At 43.4% G+C, this 19,314-nt stretch overlaps 1 protein-coding gene across 3 annotated transcripts in view; it reads right to left on the bottom strand.

The window, feature by feature from the left end:
• Nucleotides 1–8,415: 8,415 nt before the first annotated feature.
• BDNF (brain derived neurotrophic factor) overlaps nt 8,416–19,314 on the bottom strand; it is a 65,170-nt gene continuing 54,271 nt past the window's right edge. For all 3 annotated transcript variants that reach the window (XM_004708253.3, XM_045290961.1, XM_045290960.1), the window contains exon 2: nt 8,416–12,057. In XM_004708253.3, coding sequence (XP_004708310.1) covers nt 11,290–12,057 — 768 coding nt within the window. In that variant the 3' untranslated portion in view covers nt 8,416–11,289. The remainder of the gene's footprint in view (nt 12,058–19,314) is intronic.

Here is a 19,314-nt window from a genome sequence, read left to right as displayed (position 1 = left end):
GCTGCTCCTGTACAGCTTTACGGTCTCAGAAACTACAGGGTCCTTATGCGTTGGAATCAACTCCATGGCAGTGAGTTTCGCTCTTGTTTTTTCTTTTCACTTTGGTATGAAGGAGCCCTGGTGGGGTAGTGGGCTTTGGATTGAGCTTCTAAATGCTAAGTCAGAGGTTCAAAGCCACCAGCTACTCTGAGGGAGAGATGAAGCCCCTGCTCCCATAGATTGACAGCCTCAGAAACTCAAAGCGGGCAGAGCTACTCTGCCCTTGACTCGACGGCTCTAAGTGACTCTGGCATGACCTCATACATGTAACAAAAGAAAGACACTATTGCTGGGCAGGATCCCACACACAGGTCCAAAGGCCAGGACTTATGACTCCGAATAGCAGTTGTACCCTGACAGCAAAAGAGAATCTTGGAAAGGCTTTAATAAATGCCACTGCGTGTGCACTCTTCCTGGATATGGACTGAGCTCATGTGGAGTGGAACTTGCATACAGATGTTTTTTAAAAGTTCCTTGTGTGATTCCAATGTATAGTCCACGATTGAGAGTTACTGGGCTGGTGGTTAAGATTGAACGTTTGAGGATTAAAAAATAAAAAAACAAACTCACGGCCATTGAGTCAAGTCTGACTGAACACTCAGACCCTATTGGACAGTGTGGAATGGCTCCTTTGTGTTTCCCAGTCTGGTTTTAATCTTTCCAGGAGCCGATGGCCTCGTCCAGCTCCGAAGGAGTGGCTGGGTGAGGAGGAGTCGGTTGAACCTTGGCCCTTGTGGTTAGCAGCTCACTCCCTAGCCCACTACCCGGCCAGGGTTCCTTACCTTGGCATTATGAAACTTCAACTGACGTTCTTATTATCTATGCGTTGTCAGTTTCCGCGTCTTCAAATCCCACCTACCTCCTAGCTGACCTGCAGTTTTGATAGCATGTAAACCACTTAGCAGAATGTGTGGTACAAAATGCTGCTGCTGCTGGTAGGTGCCATCGAGTCAGGCGGAACCCAGTGTGACCCTCAGCACAACAAAACAAAACACTGTCTGGACCTGCACCCTCCTTACAATTGAGTGCTCCTATGCCTGAGTCCGCAGTGGCAGCCACGGTGTCAATCCATCTTGCTGGGGGGCTTCCTCTCCTTTGTTGTCCCTCTACTTTACCAAGCACGATGTCCTTCTCCAGGGCCTGGTCCAGACAAAGTAGGTCTGTGATCTCATTGCCTATTGTCAGTCTTATCCTTATGTTTAACAAATTCCTAGAATAATAACCTTTTCCTGGACCTCTGGCCCATGGATAGATAGCACTCTTTGAGTGTATGCCTGGACAGTCTTTACTCATTCACACCCAGCTTCTTCTTGAACTTTCTGGCATATCTTGTCCTCAGTACCTTGACTCTGCTGTTCATATATGATCTATTCTTTAGGACCTGCTTATGAGAAACGGGAGGAGCCAGGATGACAGGCTTATCTTTTGGGCCAGACTGACAACAGAGTTCTGAGGCTGAAACAGCTCAACTAGGAGTTGTAGGAAGTCTCACCAGGCAGGGAAGACTTGGAAAGAGAGATCCTCCGTGGCTTCCCTGCTTACCCTGGTGCACTGGCGTACAGACAACAGTGCTTGGGTAACTCTCCCTCTTCCCTCCTACCAACCTCAAGCATAAAATACTTTTGACCCTATTGACCTCGGCATCCTGGGTTTTGCAAATGATTCCAAGACACTCTGTCTATGCAAACCTGACAACTCACAGCAGCCTTTCGAATCTGGTAAGAAGTTCAAGGGGCGACACCTGCCATATTTCCAGGTATTGGAAACAACTGGTGCAAAGCTCTAGAAACTGCCTTGATATTGGGCAGCACAGAACAGGGGTATCCCCATTTTTGGACTCGCTTCCATGCATTGTGAGCCTCTTTGCATGTTAACTCTTACAAGAGCAAGGCCATTATTCTCTTGAAAGCTAAAACTTATAGCTCCACTGGTATTTTTCTTCTTGGATGGCCTCTCTGATCCCCTTAGGTACATTTTCTTTTCCTTTTGCTTCTGCATTTTCCTGAAGCCCTTCGCACTGTTTCCTGAAGGGAGTTAGGGCTTCATGGATTCCCTTCCGCACGCTGTTACTTACCAACAGAGAATGTGAGCCCTGGCAACCTCATGGAATGCTCGGTGCCTGTTTCCTCCTCTCTAAAATGGAAGGATTGTATTGCCACCCTACTGCTGGGGTTGTTGTGAGGATTAGGGAGTTATTATGCATAAAGTGCTGAACTGTGCCTGTTATAGTAAGTGCTAACCATTAGTCTTGTTGTGTAATGGCTTGGATGGGACATGGGGCAGGAGGGTGAAGTAGGATTTTACTGATTTTCCATGGCTATTTTTAGGAATGTGACTGAAGCGCATTGTTCCCCTGTCCGACGACGCAAGTTCATCCATTTCACCCTGGCTTTAGTCATTGCCATTCCGCTGTGATGGACACTTAAGGATAATGGCCTTCATTTCGAATGTGCAGCCGAGAAAAGCGCATCCTTTTATTGGAGTGTGTCTCCTTCACCATTTGCCTAAGTGGGTGTGCTGGCCCCAGCTTAACTGCCAAGGAGCACCGTTGGAGGATCAACAAGCGTTGCCTCTCCGCATCTTCTCGAAGAGACGAAGTAGTCCTGGAAGTTAACGAAACACAGAGCACGTGGGGGCCCTCTCTGGGAGTCCTGGGTATTAGAGAAGAGCCCACATTGTCAGTGGTTAGCAGAGTAACTATTAAGAGTTTGTAAGCAAAACAAACTGTATGACTTTTTGAATGGAAAACTAATTTGCTCTGCAAACTTTCACCCAACTTTATATATACACATATATATAAAGGCTGTGAATGTTTTGATGGCTGTCTGTGGAGCCATTTCCTTTCTCGGTGCTGTCTGTGCATTCACGTACTTGAGTCACTCAGAGTTCTATGAGGTAGGTGACAACAATCCAATGGGGTGTGTGGTTGTCATGATTTATCATGAGGTGCACTGGACTTCCAGGTCATGGTCTCCAGAAAGAGAACGGATCCAGAGCACTCAGACGTCTCAGTGAATCCAGTGAGAACCTCACATCCTTGGTAAAGTTATACAATCAAAAGAAACTAAGATGCAAGTCCCCAGGTCCGTCCAGAACTCTATAAACTATAATTTGATAGGATGCACACCTAGCACCGTAAAACACGGATTTCTGTCTCTGACAGTCAGTGAAACACACTGACTTGTCAGGTACCATGTAATATAGGATTGAATGAATGAAGCATGGGTAAATGCCCATGTTTGTATGGCTTTGAAAATATGTTCAGAGCCTGGGGAACAAAGTTTGCACCTTTGGGAGTATTTGGGCACCTTCCCCAAGAATAAAGACACTCAGCACTTTCTGTCTCATAATTGGTAACAGTCCATCCTTACTATCATCAAGGCGAGTCCAAGTCATAGTGACCCTAAAGGACAGAGTAGAAACACCACTATGGGTTTCTAGACTGGTTAACTGTTTACAGTAGTAGAAACCCTCCTCTTTCTCCCATTGAGTGGCTGTTGCTTTTGAACTTTGACCTTGCAGTTAGTAGTCCGATGCATAACCACTATGTGACCAGGGCTCCTAGTTATAGATAAAAGAAAAGTCTTCCTTGGGGCATCTCCCCTACTCCCCAACACTTATTATCATCCAAGGTTGTTCCTGATTTCATTCTTGTGCCAAGTGCCAAATAGTGAGGGCATGAATGAGAAAGAGGCAGGAGCCGGACAGGGAGTGACCACAGAATATTCCCCAGCCTGGAAGTGCATCAGAATCTCTCCTATCTCAATCTGCAGACGATGAAATGGAAAGAACCCAAGCATAGAACTTTAAGGCTGGCATTGATTTCAAAGACCATCCAGTTTAGCTTCTTTTAAGGACAGATGAGGGAGGGCCTGGTGTCTGAGAGATCAGAAATAGATGGGCTCTTGTTAAGGACTGAACTTCCAGGACTCCTAAATACTTTGAAGGCAGGCTTATGAAAAGCCCAGTGTCCATATTGCTTAATATGGGGGATATATTTGGACACCTTCCTCCTCCCCAACAGAAAACCTTCAAATAGAGTTTGAAGTGCCCAACATGTGTGGGGATGTGCGCAGAGACAGACACATACATATACACGGAGATGGAGGTGGCATGGACAATCGCCTATTCTCATGTCTTCGTTCCCAGAAACCATCTCCTGTCCGTAATCAGGAAGAGGTTTGCCACAATGACTGGAGAAGCCCTTTGTATTTACAACGTGGTCCTTTGGAGGGGTGAGTCTAGGACTCCTCAGCTGGATGTTAATAGCTGATTAATTCAGGAAGCTTATTTAATTTGTGACCAATATAGCTCTAGTTCACAGAAAGAGGGCTAATGTTGGCAGGTGCAGAACCAGCTCCCCAGATGGAATAATCTTTTCCTTATTAATTTGCTGCATGTTGCTTCTCATTTCTCACAGCCACTCCAAATGTGTTACAAATGACTACATGTTCTGAGTCTTGAATCCACTACGGCTGGGGTTTTGAAAAGAACGAAAATGAGAAGGTGGACTATACAACGCAACGAGCTGTCCCAGCTCTCAGCTCTATGCTTGCTTTGAGATCCCAATGCACACCAAGCACTATGCCACCTGGAGCTCGACTCTTTAGAAAATGGAGATCCGGATGATTTCAGTGATGTCTTCAGGGTCACAGAAAGATGTCATGTCGTGGCTGGAATTAAAACTCAAAACTTACAACTTTGTGGGGCTTCATGGAAGGTTGATTGGTTAGTCCTTTGTCTGGTGATTCGGACACCTGAGAAGTGACGATCCAAACTGCAGCTGCCCACCCTGAGGGAGGTCTAGGGTGGTCTGTTGGGAGCCCCCCTAGCATGGTGGGCAGCGCATTGGGCTACTAACCACAAGGTCACCTGTTGGAAACCACCAAGGGCTCCACAGGAGAATGGTGAGGCTTTCTACTTCCATACAGAGTTCTCCTCTTGGAAACTTACAGAAGTGACTCTACACTGTTCTACAGGGTCCCTGGGTCAGAGGTGACTCAATGGCAGTGCATTTGAGTTTTTTAAAGGTCAAGTCTGTGATTTTTCTATTCCCTTCAGGAACTTTGATACCACTGCTGCTTTTCAGGGACCACACTTTGAGGACCACTTAGTGTCCAGTAGGAGGAGAGAATAAGTACGGGTAATCTTTCCAAAGAAACACAAGAGACTATCTGCTTTCTTAAAGATTTACAGCCTGGGAAACTCTACAAGTTCACTATGAGTTGGAATGGGCTCTATAGCAGCGGGGTTTTGTTTGCGGGAGATTTTGTTAAGGATCCTTTGGTGGGAAATCTCTGCCATTTAGAGTTGGTTTTCTTTCTTACTTTTAATTTTTGCCAAAGCCCCATTTAGGAATTATTTCTTAAATGTTAGGCCCCAATAGAAGACGTAGCCTGACCCAATAAATGTGAATCTGTACGCACTGCAGTACTGGCTCTGGATCCCCGCCTCCTCCCACATGTCAGCACTACAACGGCCGGACCTATTTCCCCTGGGGGCAGCCGCTCTGTACAGCCCAACTCCTGGTGTCTAAGGAACCACGTGGGCCAGGGAGCCCCACAGAAGCACACTTTGGGTTCTTCTAATTGGAGAATGGACACCTCAAGCTCAGCATTTCAACCAATGGGTTTTGGTCTTTTACACGCTTAAGGCTTACCTTGTCATAAACTACACACGGTTTTGTGTGGAGTTTTTCAGGGCAGGTTTTATTTTTTTTCCCAAGTGATAAAATACTCTTATTTTGCCAAATTAGTTTATCTATCTATCTATCTATCTATCTATCTATCTATCTATCATCTATCTATATGTATAGCCATCTCCACTTTAAATATGTACCAAATACTACAGAGGTCCTGTTTGTTTCATATACTTGGGGGTGGGAGTGGGGGATCCCTGGTGGTGCTGAACTGCTAACCAACCACAGGGTTGGTGGCTCAAATCACCCCTTCCTGGGAGAAAGCCAAGGCAGCCTGCTCCCTGGGAGATGGTCTCAGAACCCTGAGGAAGAGTTCGGCGCTGACCGAGCTGGAAAGGACTCCGTGCCAGTGTGTTTGTGTGTGTGGTGAAATGTATTTAATTTAGGATTCCACGCTAGTGGCACTACCAAGGACATAGGATTTTTGTTACTCAAGGAAGCAATGCCAGGCTGGGGACTCTGATTTGGTGGGGTTTTTTGGTTTGTTTTGCCTATTTAGAGAAGTTGAGATAGAGGCCTATGGGAATCGTACAGCATGCACCACATGAAGTGGCTTTTCTTCTTAAGAAATAGTGTGTATGAGATCACAGTATTTTTTGGTTAACGTTTAAACACACTCTTCAACTTACTGCATCTCACCACTTATCAAAGAGCAAGAAGGTGGCCATTTTCTTTCTACAAATAATTTAAACTAGTGGCCAGAATTGAGGAACTAGGTGGAAATACTCTAAGGACTGGGAACAGAGGGCACTGGGCATTTGTTCATTAGCTGGATTGTATGTCAAATGTTTGCTGACTGGGCATGGCTGTACCTACTCGGCTCTTTGGCTAGTTCACAGAACCAACCACCAATTTGCTCAATGCGACCATTAAGTCCTGTCCTATACTTCCCCACCGCCACCCCTAGATCCCCTACCACCCAATCTTAAAAACAACTATTAAAACAGCCAACAGCTCAAAGAATGGCCCAAGTTGTTTCTTGTCCTAAGGTTACCTTTCTTTGACAATGACCCATGAGCATAAGCAGGCATTTGTACTGCGACTCACAGAGCAGGCCTGGCACTGTTAGAACCTGGTGGAGATAAGGATTTTACCTGACGCTTAGGCCCAAACACTGGTGGCTGAGCTGAGGCAAAGGCCCACAAGCTGAAGCCTTTGTTGCACACATTCTATCCAGAAACCAGCAAGCATGTAAGTGAATGAGTGAAAATTCAACACTAACTCATTTTAAGATTTAGTTCAAATTCTCACAACTGTTAGGGTTTGGATACTAATGGCCAGCATATCAATATGTGGAAAGCAAACATCTGGGTGGTGCTCACTCATCATAATGATCCAACAAGCTTAAGTACAAATGAGTATGGTATAAATTGGGTACTTCTGTTAACTCCAAGTTGGTTCATTTAGTAGATGCCTCTGTTTCTGTTTGCTCATTACTTCTGATGAAAAATTCAAGCTAGGCTTAAAAGACTACTCTAACTCTAAGGAGTTTGCATGTCACATTTAATTCTCGTTCCTCTTTATCCTTTCAACAGTATTTAGCCTTCCTCAAGTATGAAATTGGTTAAACTTGAAGTTTACCAAAGCTCTGCGCCTATAGCTAGGCTCCGGAGTGGCAGGCAAGGACTTCTCTTAGAGCACTTTGCAAGTTCATGGAATCGAGTAATTCATCTCCTTCGATCTGTTCTTCCATATATCCCACACAAGCCAATCTTTGTTATGACTTTCTTGATCCTTATTTATAAGACAATACAAGAGGGAACCATGTGTGTATGTTTGAAATAGAAACGATACACTGCACAGATATAGTTCACCACGTTCTGGGAGGCATTGCCAGTGTTCAAATGGGGAGCCCGAAGAGTAGGAACAGATGCTTTTTTGCACTTAATAGCCCTTTCTCCTATTTAAAATCTTTCCATTTATTTCCCTAAGATTTAGTGATAAGTTTAAACACTGTAACTAAATTACCCAGTGGCTTGGCAGCCATCACAGAGGCAAATCTTTTTAGAAATCTATCAATCTGTTAGATCGTGGATGCTGTGATATAGAATCTGCATGCTCCATGTACAAACACAACCTCAGTGCAACGGATACAAATCCATCATGCACACGGCACCGTTTCCAAATGGAGGGCACATAACTTTTGGATTTCTACATTTCCTTCAGTCACGGACTTCCTAAATCTGGGCCGATTTATTCTCATTAGCCCTAAGCAAACCTGCTTTGCTTTCTAGCTGTTATTTTACCATGAAAGAGAGCCAGCCAGGCCTGAGTCTATGGATCCTGATGTTGCTAGGATACGTGGATTGGTATCTGATGAAAATATATCTCTGTACAGGGGAAAACTTTCAAGTGTCCCGGAAAATAGCACCCCTGTCTTCCACTGTGGAAGACAGGCCCAATCCTGGAGCTTCTCACAGACAGCAGGATTGGCCTCCCCATGCTTGGAAACAAGCATCCTCTGCGGAGGGCTGTTTAATTGTAAAAACTAGCCAGGTTGGTTAAAACAAGGAACACACGTATTTATAGTAAAACACGTTTTCATGTTTGTTTTACAGTGAAGAGAAAAAAACCCACAACCCCCAGATTTTTATGTACTTTGAAAATATATTTAAAAACATTAAAAATTCTATATTTAAAACATATATTATATGTTAATTAGTACACTTAAATAGAACTTGTATTTACAATAGGCTTCTGATGCGGTTAAGTTTTAATGCCAATTTTTTTTCAAGAACATAATTATATAAATATACTAAAATACAATAAATATTTTTGTTTGTTTTACATGGTGAATAATATCTTTACCATAGAGAGAACAAGGCCACAAACATTTACTTACATTTTCAATGGGAATCACCATAAAAAAGCAACAGGCCTGCTGCCATGCATGAAACACTTCTGCCACAAAGGGACCACAGCAAGACTTAAAGAACAAAAACCAAACAACGAAACAGAACAACAACAACAAAACAGAAACGAACAGCAACAGAGGGAGATTTCAACACAATAAATCTTAGGTCAACATAAGCCACCAAGCATGTGACTGTGGTATCTTTTATCTGAGAAGAGAATGCTGCTGACCACACAATTGCTGGATGTCGCCTATGGAACCACCTAACATCTGGCCCTTGTCATCAATGGAGAAGTTGATGGGGACTTCCGCCCCCCTGGGGATGGGAAGGGGCGGGGCCTGGGGGGGGCATGTGTAAAAAATGTGTCCCTCAAAGGAAGCTGAAAAAAGTTAGCATACAGCAGATAGTCTTCCAAGCATTCATTACATGTTAAACATAATTACAAAGACATTATTTTCAAACGGCACAAAATAAACCTGAACGATTTCGTCTTGAAGATCATTTACTTCCTTCTTGTAATGAGACATACGCAAATGAGTGTAAAGGGCAGGCTGAGTTCTACAGGAAAGAGTGAACAGGGCAAAGGACTTGCTGGTGGTAGCTTCAGTCCCTGGATCATGGTGGTCATTCTCTTGTTTAGCCCTCACCCGGCTAAGATACAGCAATGACTTTAGGATTTTCTTTTATTTGTGACCCTGACCAGGTCTGACCACTAACATCTTCAAGGCTGGACAATGGCAAATGGGTTTAGCACGAATTTTCGATGAGGCCCATTTTGCCCCCAGCACCACTGAGACTCTCTTCCAGGCCCCCGACTTGACTTCTAGGTCAAGATGCGAAAGGGTCCTTTCTCCATAAACAGAGGATGGAGGTGGCTACAGCCTCCACTGGGGAGTACATGCTGCCAATTCTGCCCAGGCCTCTTCCATTGAGCAGGGCCCCTTTGAACCTAGGTTTTCTGGACACCCAGACACCTCCTTGGAGTGTTTCTGGACCAGATTGCCTATGGGTGGTAGCCTTCGTCACGAAGCCTGGAGCCTTTGCCTACCCCTTCCCCTCTACGTAATTCTGAAAAGATAAAACCCTGGTTTCCTCCAGTCTAGTTTCAGCAGAAGCGTTCACGTAGCCAACATCTTCTAGCTCCGTACATCTATTTGAGGATCAGAATGCCACATTTTGGCTCCTCACCTGCTCTAGGCAAATCCAGCTTTATTCAAAATGAACTATCACCAGGAGGAGGGGCGGAGCGTGTAAGTCAGCTTTCACACGGTCCTCCTGGGAGACGCTCTCGAGCAGTTAGGTAATATAGGCACTTAAAGCGTGAGGGCCAAGCACGTCCGTCCGTGTGTCATTCCAGAGCCACCTCTGAGAGTCCTTTAGAGGCCTCCCCTTTGGAATGTCTCACGTCCCCTTCCCTACCCTGACCTAGACCTCAGGATGGCCACTCAGAAACTCCTCCGCACCACCCGTTTGGAAACGCTCCGTCAGCTCCGCATGGCCTCGACAGCACTGTTCTGTGGCATTTCACTGGCAATGTGGATTCCTGCTCTGATCTAGGTACTTGGGGGACCACCCAGAAGTCCACCTTTTGCAAGTTTTACCACAACTAACCCAAATGTCTACCCCCTCAAAACAAAAACAAATTCTCCTTGGGGTTATTTCTGTTTGTTTTTCTCGTTACTGTCTAAAGAGAAGAAATTAAGTCACTGTTCTCCATGCTTATGTTAGTGCCACCAGGTGGCAAAATTTGCTCCGTGAGAGCAATGGTAAGATATTTCTAAGTGTGCAACTGGCCTTTTTCCTTCAGAGAAAACAATAGCACAAAGGGGGGGGGGGTCCAAAGGGAGAGGGAGGGAAAGAATGTGCTCTGAGGAGTGGACCTTTCCGACAGAGGCAGCTTCCCTGCCCCTGCCCCAAGGGAGAGCCTGGGAGATGCACCACGGGAAGTGGAGTGTGAGCACGGTGTTCAACCGCCTTCATTTTCATTCACTTTTCAGTTATCTGATTGAGACTGCGGACTTCCTTACCACCTAAAAGCGAATCTTTTATCAACCAGAACACATACGGAACAAATTCTTTTCCCATCTCCACTCCCTGTGGAAACTGAAAAATAAAAGTTTAAAAAGAAATAAAACAAAACAAAACAAACAAAAGAACACAAAACAAACAAAAGTACTGCCCCTCCCATCCCCCATCCAGTAAAGCGAGGACAGCAGCACCGTGACATTGTTTTAATTCCAACACGATCAGAAGTGGAAAGCAGTAAAACAGAGAGTGCTAACAAGAACGCAGGTACTTACTGTCTAAAATGTAAACGGAATGTTTTGGTTCAAATTTTTGTTGTTTTTTTTGTGTTTTCTGAAAGAGGACAGTTTATTATCAATTCACCATTAAAGTAGCATGCAATTTATTATTATTTTTTTAAACTTTTTACGTTTTCAATTCTTGGCAACGGCAACAAACCACAACGTTATCGAGGAATGTAATGCAGACTTTTAAGTTGTGCGCGAATGACTGTTTCCCTTCTGGTCAGGGATATGTCCAATAAATAGAGTGTAGAACCACTGTACTGTATAAACTTCATTTATACATGCAGTTCATAAAATTATTTTTTTCTTAACTGAATAATTTACCCTGTTAAGTATATATACAAATAGATACTTTTTGTCTCAATATAATCTATACAACATAAATCCACTATCTTCCCCTTTTAATGGTCAGTGTACACACACAGGAAGTGTCTATCCTTATGAACCGCCAGCCAATTCTCTTTTTGCTATCCATGGTAAGGGCCCGCACGTACGACTGGGTAGTGCGGCACTGGGAGTTCCAATGCCTCTTGTCGATGCCCCGGCAGCCCTCTTTTGTGTAACCCATGGGATTGCACTTGGTCTCGTAGAAGTACTGCTTCAGCTGGCCTTTCGAGACAGGGACTTTTTCAAGGACTGTGACTGTCCCGCCCGACATGTCCACTGCAGTCTTTTTATCGGCCGCCGTTACCCACTCACTAATACTGTCACACACGCTCAGCTCCCCGCGGCGGGCTGGGTCAGAGTGGCGCCGGACCCTCATAGACATGTTTGCAGCATCCAGGTAATTTTTGTATTCCTCCAGCAGGAAGAGAAGAGGGGGCTCCAAAGGCACTTGACTACTGAGCATCACCCTGGACGTGTGCATGTCCGCGTCCTTAGTGTTTTCTTCGCTGGGCCGAACTTTCTGGTCCTCATCCAGCAGCTCCTCTATCACATGTTCGAAAGTGTCAGCCAAGGAAGGCAGGCCTCTGGCGCCGGCCTTCGGCCCATTCATGCTCTCCAGAGTCCCATGGGTCCGCACACCTGGGTAGGAGGCCATGCTGCCGTGTCCTCGGATGTTTGCTTCTTTCATGGGGGCAGCCGTCATGCAACCGAAGTATGAAATCACCATAGTAAGGAAAAGGATGGTCATCACTCTTCTCACCTGGTGGAACTGGGAGGAGAAAGGAGAAACAGGACACAACACTGGTTAGCGCTGGCTTTCACCGGGGTGCAACGGGGCCCATCTGATTGTCATCCCAGGCCATCCTGCAGGGTCAGGGTTCTTTATGGATTGGTGATGAACGCCAGGGGCACCAGACACAGCTTAATGTCAGCAGTGTGTAACATGTGGGCTCCTATAAACCAGAGGCGTGCAATGTTTGCCCTACGACGGAGCTTGAGATGAAATGGCTGGTGAGCAAGTGAAAAGAAAAAAAAATGTGGCTTCAACGTCTCCTTCCTCCTGCTTCAGCAGCTTAGTAAGTTTAATTTTTAATGATCTCTGCTCATGTTGTCACTGGAAACACAAAATCAGAAATGTTACTAAGCAACAACCGCAAGTGTAATAGTAAATTTTTCTTTTTTTTCTAGTTAGCAACACAGTCTTCCTGCAGAACGCATGACAGGAACAGCAGTGGCCTGAGGGGTCTGAGCGGGTCTTCTCGCCGTGTGCTGTCTAGGCATGAACAGCACAATAGGAGAGGCGGCAGGGAGCTTTACCTTGATAGGTGGGGTGGTGTTCGTTGCCCTCCCACCGAGCAAAGAAGATGGCTAATTTCCTGAAGCCAGTCTGTTTTACAGATAAGGGAACAAAAGGCTCTGAAGGACTTACCTTGTCAAGAAGAAAGTTTCTATTAGAACCCAAGCCTCCCCATTCTGGGTCTAAATGCTCTTTCTATTACACCTGGGTGGTCGTCATTGAAAATGTTTTGCTTATTTCCAAACAGAAATCATTTTCCGCATTGATTTTAATGATGTGTCTGTGCCTGGGGCCGATGTCATGAAAACAATGTGTCTGCTTAAGAAACTGGAAACGTCAGCATTCAAACAGCATTGAAGTCAATTTCAAATGCCTCCCATATGTAGACACCACACGTATCTCCTCTAACTCTCTGAGGCCCTTCACCCCTTGGCTTTTCTGGTTACTACACAGCCCCATCAAAAGGACGCGCAGCTTCTTTTCATATTGGAAAAAAAAAGGTTGTGTGTGTGAGTGCGAGCCGGCGCCGGCCTCCACATGTGTGTGTAAGAGAGAGTTTTGGGTTCAGCATACCTCTTAAAAGCTGAGTGGCATCTTACACATTTTGGAATACGCAGCTTCTTCCTGTGCTTTTGAAGTTTCCTGGGAAGTCCCTTAACAGCATACCACAAAATTAATCTTTTCCTGTTTGCCAGGGGGTTGCTCTGCTCTATATTTGGCTCTATATCTGCAAGCCTGTTCTAGGAAGCCAATTAGACTCGATGAATAAGCAGCATGAAAATGTACCTATAGACGAACTCAAGGTTACCATCCGATGGTGAAGGACTTGGGACTCACTTTAGCCCCTCCCTGCTGGCCCTGAGTAGTAAAGAGACACATGCATCCCCAGCCCCGACCCTCTAACTGGATTCCTCCTTCTCTGTTCTGGAGCTGAGGCGTTCATGAAGATAGATACACAGGTGCCCTGGTTATTGTCTTCTGCAAGTCCTTAGGAAAAAGCCCTGTGATTCTATCAGTAAATGAAAAAGCTACCTACCTCCAGTCAACAGGTCTTATTGCAGAAATGGGCAAAAATTCTGTTACAGGGAACTGAATGCTTTTCACGCTTTTTTTTAAAGAGATCTCCCACTATGAGATTTTATTACCAACCCTCAAGACAAGAAACGTTCCTTGCAGATTCTCACTCACTCTGCACATTTAGCAAACACACTGAGAAGTGCCTGGATTGCACAACAGTCTGAGGTTAGAAAGGGTAACTGGGTTTGAATAACCATCAGGATCCATTCTGCAAATTCTTGGGCATTTGTGAATGCTATATGGATTCTTCCCCAGGGAGGAAATGGACCCTCAGTAAGGCTGCCCTTCCTGGCAGGCAGTAGTTATGCTCCTGAGTGAAAATCCTTTTGCCTAAAGCTCCCACTACAAATTACAGCAACTCCAGGGGTTCCTGGAATTTAGGTCAATGTTAGAGCAAAGAATGCAAATTTAGAATACTTTGTTCTAGCCATCCATATCACAATCATGACCTATGTGCTGTGATCAGCTAACTGTTACTACCATATTTTATCAATTTAAAATATCATCTTCATGAAACACGCCATTTTATCTACCACGAAGGGTGGGGGAAGTCAATTAAAGTATTGTTTTCTTTCTTAGAACTTTTGTTTTATACTGATAAAGAGCTCTTTTAAACTTTGGCATATTTTTTACCATATATAACTCTTTTGCATATATAAGAAAGAAAAATAAGATAAATTGATTAAAACGGTGACAACTATGCTGTGACTGCTGCCTCAGCAACAAGAATACTGAGATGACATTAATTGTAAGTCACATCCCAATTTCAGGGATCTTAAAACGTGTGTATGGGTGTGTGGGGGTGTGTGTGTGTGAATCTTAGAATCAGGGAAATACAATAAATTTAATAACTACACCCTACTGCTAGTATGATAAGGCGTTATCTTAGAATACTGAGTTCGATGATTCTTTTATTATCACTGCTACAGTATTGAGTCTTTTGATGATACCATTTCTACCCTTAAAGAAGTCATCCTGAGTTTACTTGGTGTCACTCATCCTTTTATTAATCATATATTGATTAGGAAAGTAGCGAAGATTATCATTTTATCCTCAGTTCTATAAGTCAGGGGACTAAATGGCAGCTCAATAAATACTGCTTGGCTTTCAGCGTGAAGCCCAAGCCCAATTAATTATGTCTGGTTAAAATTCAGCTCATCTCCAGCATGGTACTCTGAGTAGCACTTCTTCCACACTGCCGATCAATTATCCAGCCTTGAAGTCTAATGGATCTAACATCAAACTCAAAGATTGTTTTGCCAGAACACGGCTCCCTTCTGATTTTTGTTTGTGTCAATGGTTCTTAATGTTCTGGGCAATGCAAATCACTAGGTAGAAATCTTGAAATCAAGTTTGGGAACCCCTTTTTCTTCTAGCCTCCAAATCTACTTGGTCAAGAAGCCCCTCTTCACGTTTCCTTCAAAATGTTTCCCGTCTCCCTCAGCTTTCTCTCCGGTGTAGTGCCACCACCTTGGTTCAGCCTTTGCTGTCTCATATTTTGTGATCATAATATCGCCGGAGGTATTGGACATCCTTTCTGCTCCATTCAGTCTTGATAACCACTGCCTGACTAATCACCCTCCGTTTTTCACTCTCTTGCACAGAAATGACTTTGTTGTACTAAAGGAGCAGATCGAATATTTTTTACCTCAACTCTCTCAAATCTAGTCTCACCCTAAGTAGTTAACTTTATCATATTACCCAATGCTCTACCTCCTCTGCTCTGCTCAGGCCAGATTCCTAGAGCCCCATAGAAATAATTGCCTGGAAGTGACACGTTCCATTCCTATGGCAGACTCCTTTCTCTCTCCTATCTGGGGAAGCCTTACTTATCCTAATGGCACACTGAAGCATCAAAGTATATGTGCCACCTTCTCTAATTCCTTCAGCACACACTGCGCTCCTTCTCTTCTAAGATTACATGCTGCACCTCATTCAGTATCATATTCATTCATTTCAGTTCCTACTCACTCATCGTGGGTAGGGTTAATGGGATTTGCTAATTACTGGCCAGTCATCATTGGATGGTAAGATTTTTGAGAGAATGGGTCATGCCGAACTCCTTATAATAGATAAGAAAGGATTATAGTATCTCTTGCCATCTACTCAATTCCAATTCATAGCAATCCTATAATAGTACTATTTTATAAACACACACTGATGGTCTTTTTTTAACTATGGGAGAAAAGAGTTCTGAATAAGTCATTTTTTAAGGTAAGTATTTTATGTGCTAAGCACCAGTGAAACTGCAGGCAGCCTACGAGGAAATCATAAAAGGGGAAATCATTAAATAAGGGTTCAGTAAAATTCTCAAGCATAAGGACAATGGTGAGCATGACACAGGACGGGGCAGTGGTTCTGTTTTGCATCGAATGGCGATGCAGCAGAACTGAAGGAACCTAAGAACAACTACAATTCTGACGTCTTATCCCTTCAGAGGAGACTTTACGTACTCCCTTAGCGTCTCTCTCTCTGTACACATGAACATGTCTATCGGTAACGCATGGGTTAGTGCTCTATCTCTCTCCCCAAAACTTACACAAACAAACTCCTCCACATCTATCCAATAAGAGGAGGTTTTCTTAGCCCCAATCTCAGAAAATATACAATTTGGTAAAAGTTTAGTTTTAAATATGACAAATCTCTAAACTTCCCACAAATCTCAAAATTCAACCAGATGACCACCTATGACAGCACTGTCTCTTGATTTATAACTTGATAATAACTTGAATTTTTCTAAAAACGTATGAGATATGCGTAGATCTTTTCTCATTTGGTTATCACAATAGCCCAAGAAAGGTATTGTAAGCCAAGGCAATTATGGTTCAGACAGGTTAAGTAATCTGTCCAATGTCTCTAACAGGCCACGTATCTTCATGCTTCCACCATCAAGACATGTCCTAGTTTTAGAATATTAATGCAGGAAACAAAGGACTTTGACCATGTGGTCAAAGAAACAGGTTATAAAATATGGGTACAATTTCCTGCAGTTTTGTGTTTCTTAAAACCCAACTTTCTAAAGCCATCACCTTTAAGATACTACTTGTTAGTCTTGATCATAACTGATAAGACCCTTCAACTCTATGGCTTAGATATTTCAGTGAATAGAATTTCATATAGCATAGTCTTCCTCTAAGAGAAAGTTTCGGAAAACAATATTAAGGATGTTGAAACCACATTCCCATACTGAGAGCTAAGAAGAGAAACCGAACAACAGTACAGATGACTCAGACATCTGATTTGAGATAAAGAATAGAAAACTCTGTTTGTTTCCAGTCCCTTTGAGTCTCATCTTTTAGAGATACATAAGCGGTAACAATGAAAACAACACAGAAATAAATAGCTGTGTGTTGTAGTCTTATAAGCAATAAGGATAATGGCAATGATGAAAATATTGCCAATTAATATTCTATTCCTAACATACAAGATGTAAATCTATTAAGAGATCACCTCAATGAGACCTAGTAAATCAATATTAAAAAAAAGTATAGTTTGAATCTCACATCTCTAATCCATGTATTAGTCTTACTTTGCCTAGTCATTCATCAAACATGGTTTCTACCTTCAATCTTACAGTCTAAGAGGGAGGTAAGATATAGGTAGCAGCTAAATTAGAAAGGTAGGAAAAGGTCCTTGAGGGTAATCAATCAAATTCTATAAAAGAGAAGGTTGTGTCCAGTTAGGGAAACCATGCAATGCTTTGGGGGAAAGGTTACCAAGCTTGGGAAAGATCTGAACATACGCAGAAAAGACTGGTGAAAGGGTGGCAGCTTGATGAAAGGCACTGAGGTAGGAAGGCATGGTGTAAGGTGTGGGAGAGAAGAGTTCTGGGGTAGCTACAGTGACCATAAGATGGAAAGATGACCAGATTACAGAGAGCTCTGAGGTTGATGCTAAAGAGTTTAGAGCGGCCTTAGAAGCAGGAAGGAGGCAAGGGGAGTTTTGCACAGGGCATTTCTTCAGAAAGACAGCTACTGCAGTGTGTGGGAGGACTTGCGAAACGAATAGCTTGGAAGAGACAAATTAATTCATTGATTTTCAGTGGCGATTTACCTTTTAAAAAATATTAAATATCACTTTACTGGTAAACTAAAGGCCTAGATATATCTATGTTAGGCTGAAGTGAATTGCAAATAGAAAAGGGGTTAGGGAGAAGTGGTAACCACCAGCTGAATGGTGACCATCAGTAACATCTAGAGAGAAAGAGGACAATGAGACGGGGAGGAAGGTCGGAGCTACAGACTCTCATTCCAATTCCACGGAACTTTGATTTCACTGCTCAGCACTTTTCATTCAAAGATCTCAAAACACTTTGCAAATATTAAATAATAAGGATCCTGTGAGGTGCAGGTAATTATGATTATTCCCATTTTGTACAGGAAGAAAGAGGACCAGAGTTTTTAATCAACTCATTCACTCACTGTTATTCCCCTGAAAGAACAAGATCAGAGCCCAGGATTCCAAAGGAAAACTAGGTCTTAAACTACTAGTTTCTTCCATTCCTCTGCATTATTTTAGCATCCTTTCTCAGTATTCATATATTCCTTAGCCAATAAACCTGCTTAAAATAAATAAACAACTAAGGAAAGAAAGAAAAAAAATGCACATTCCTCAAATGAATTGGTAGTTTAAATCCATAAAAACCATGGGAAGAAATATGAGCTTTATAGATGCTCACCTTACCTTGATACCCATTCAATTGAAACTAATAAATATTTTAGCAAATGATATCTGATAGTGCAAATACTTCAACACTTAGAAGGATGTGGCTTTTAAAACATAATTTTTAACTGTATGTAGTACAGTTACGTGGTAGTTATATAATCGTTTGTCAACTTGAGAGAATTAAGAGTGAAGGGATGGAGATAGCCTGTCAATCAGGTCATAGCCAATGAGGCCTCTGGGTGGGCATGGCCTTCTCCTGAGGATTCTGGGAACTCCTGTAGTCCTCCTTGGAGGTGAAAGACTCTCTCTGCTCACTCCCTGGAAGACATTGCAGCTGACAAGATACATGAAACGACCCTAGAGTCTCAGACCTGGAGAAGCCACATGGAGACCCCTGCCAGCGCTGAGATGGTTCCACCACCACTGGATCCATAAGACTTTCCACCCACTGGCCTGTGATCTTCCTGCATTTGGCATCATTGCATGTGTGTTGTGAGTCTGGAGAGGACTTTATAAAGATTGGTATCGAAAATATGGGCTAATATTGAAGAAACAGTATCAGACTTATGGACTTGATCTGGACTGGGCTGGGCTGTTTTCTCAATATTCAACTGCTCTTGTATATGAAGCTCCTTCTTTTTTTTTTTTTTAATCATTTTATTAGGGGCTTATACAACTCTTGTCACAATCCATACACACATCAATTGTGTAAAGCGCATTTGTACACTCACTGCCCTCATCATTCTCAAAACATATTCTCAAAACATTTCCTCTCCACTTAAGGCCCTGGCATTAGGTCCTCGTTTTTCCTCTCCCGCCCCGCTCCCCCTCCCTCATGAGCCCTTGACAGTTTATAAATTGTTATTTTTGTCAAATCTTGCCCTGTCCGACATCTCCCTTCACCCACTTTTCTGTTGTCCATCCCCCAGGGAGGAGGTCACATATAGTTCCTTGTAATCGGTTCCCTCTTTCCTACCCACTCTCCCT

Source organism: Echinops telfairi, unplaced genomic scaffold (genome assembly GCF_000313985.2).
Source record: "Echinops telfairi isolate 266 unplaced genomic scaffold, ASM31398v2 ScPeMD7_60;HRSCAF=208, whole genome shotgun sequence".
Lineage (NCBI taxonomy): Eukaryota > Metazoa > Chordata > Mammalia > Afrosoricida > Tenrecidae > Echinops > Echinops telfairi.
Note: the sequence above shows the minus strand (reverse complement) of the source record. Positions and strands in the feature narration are given on the sequence as shown.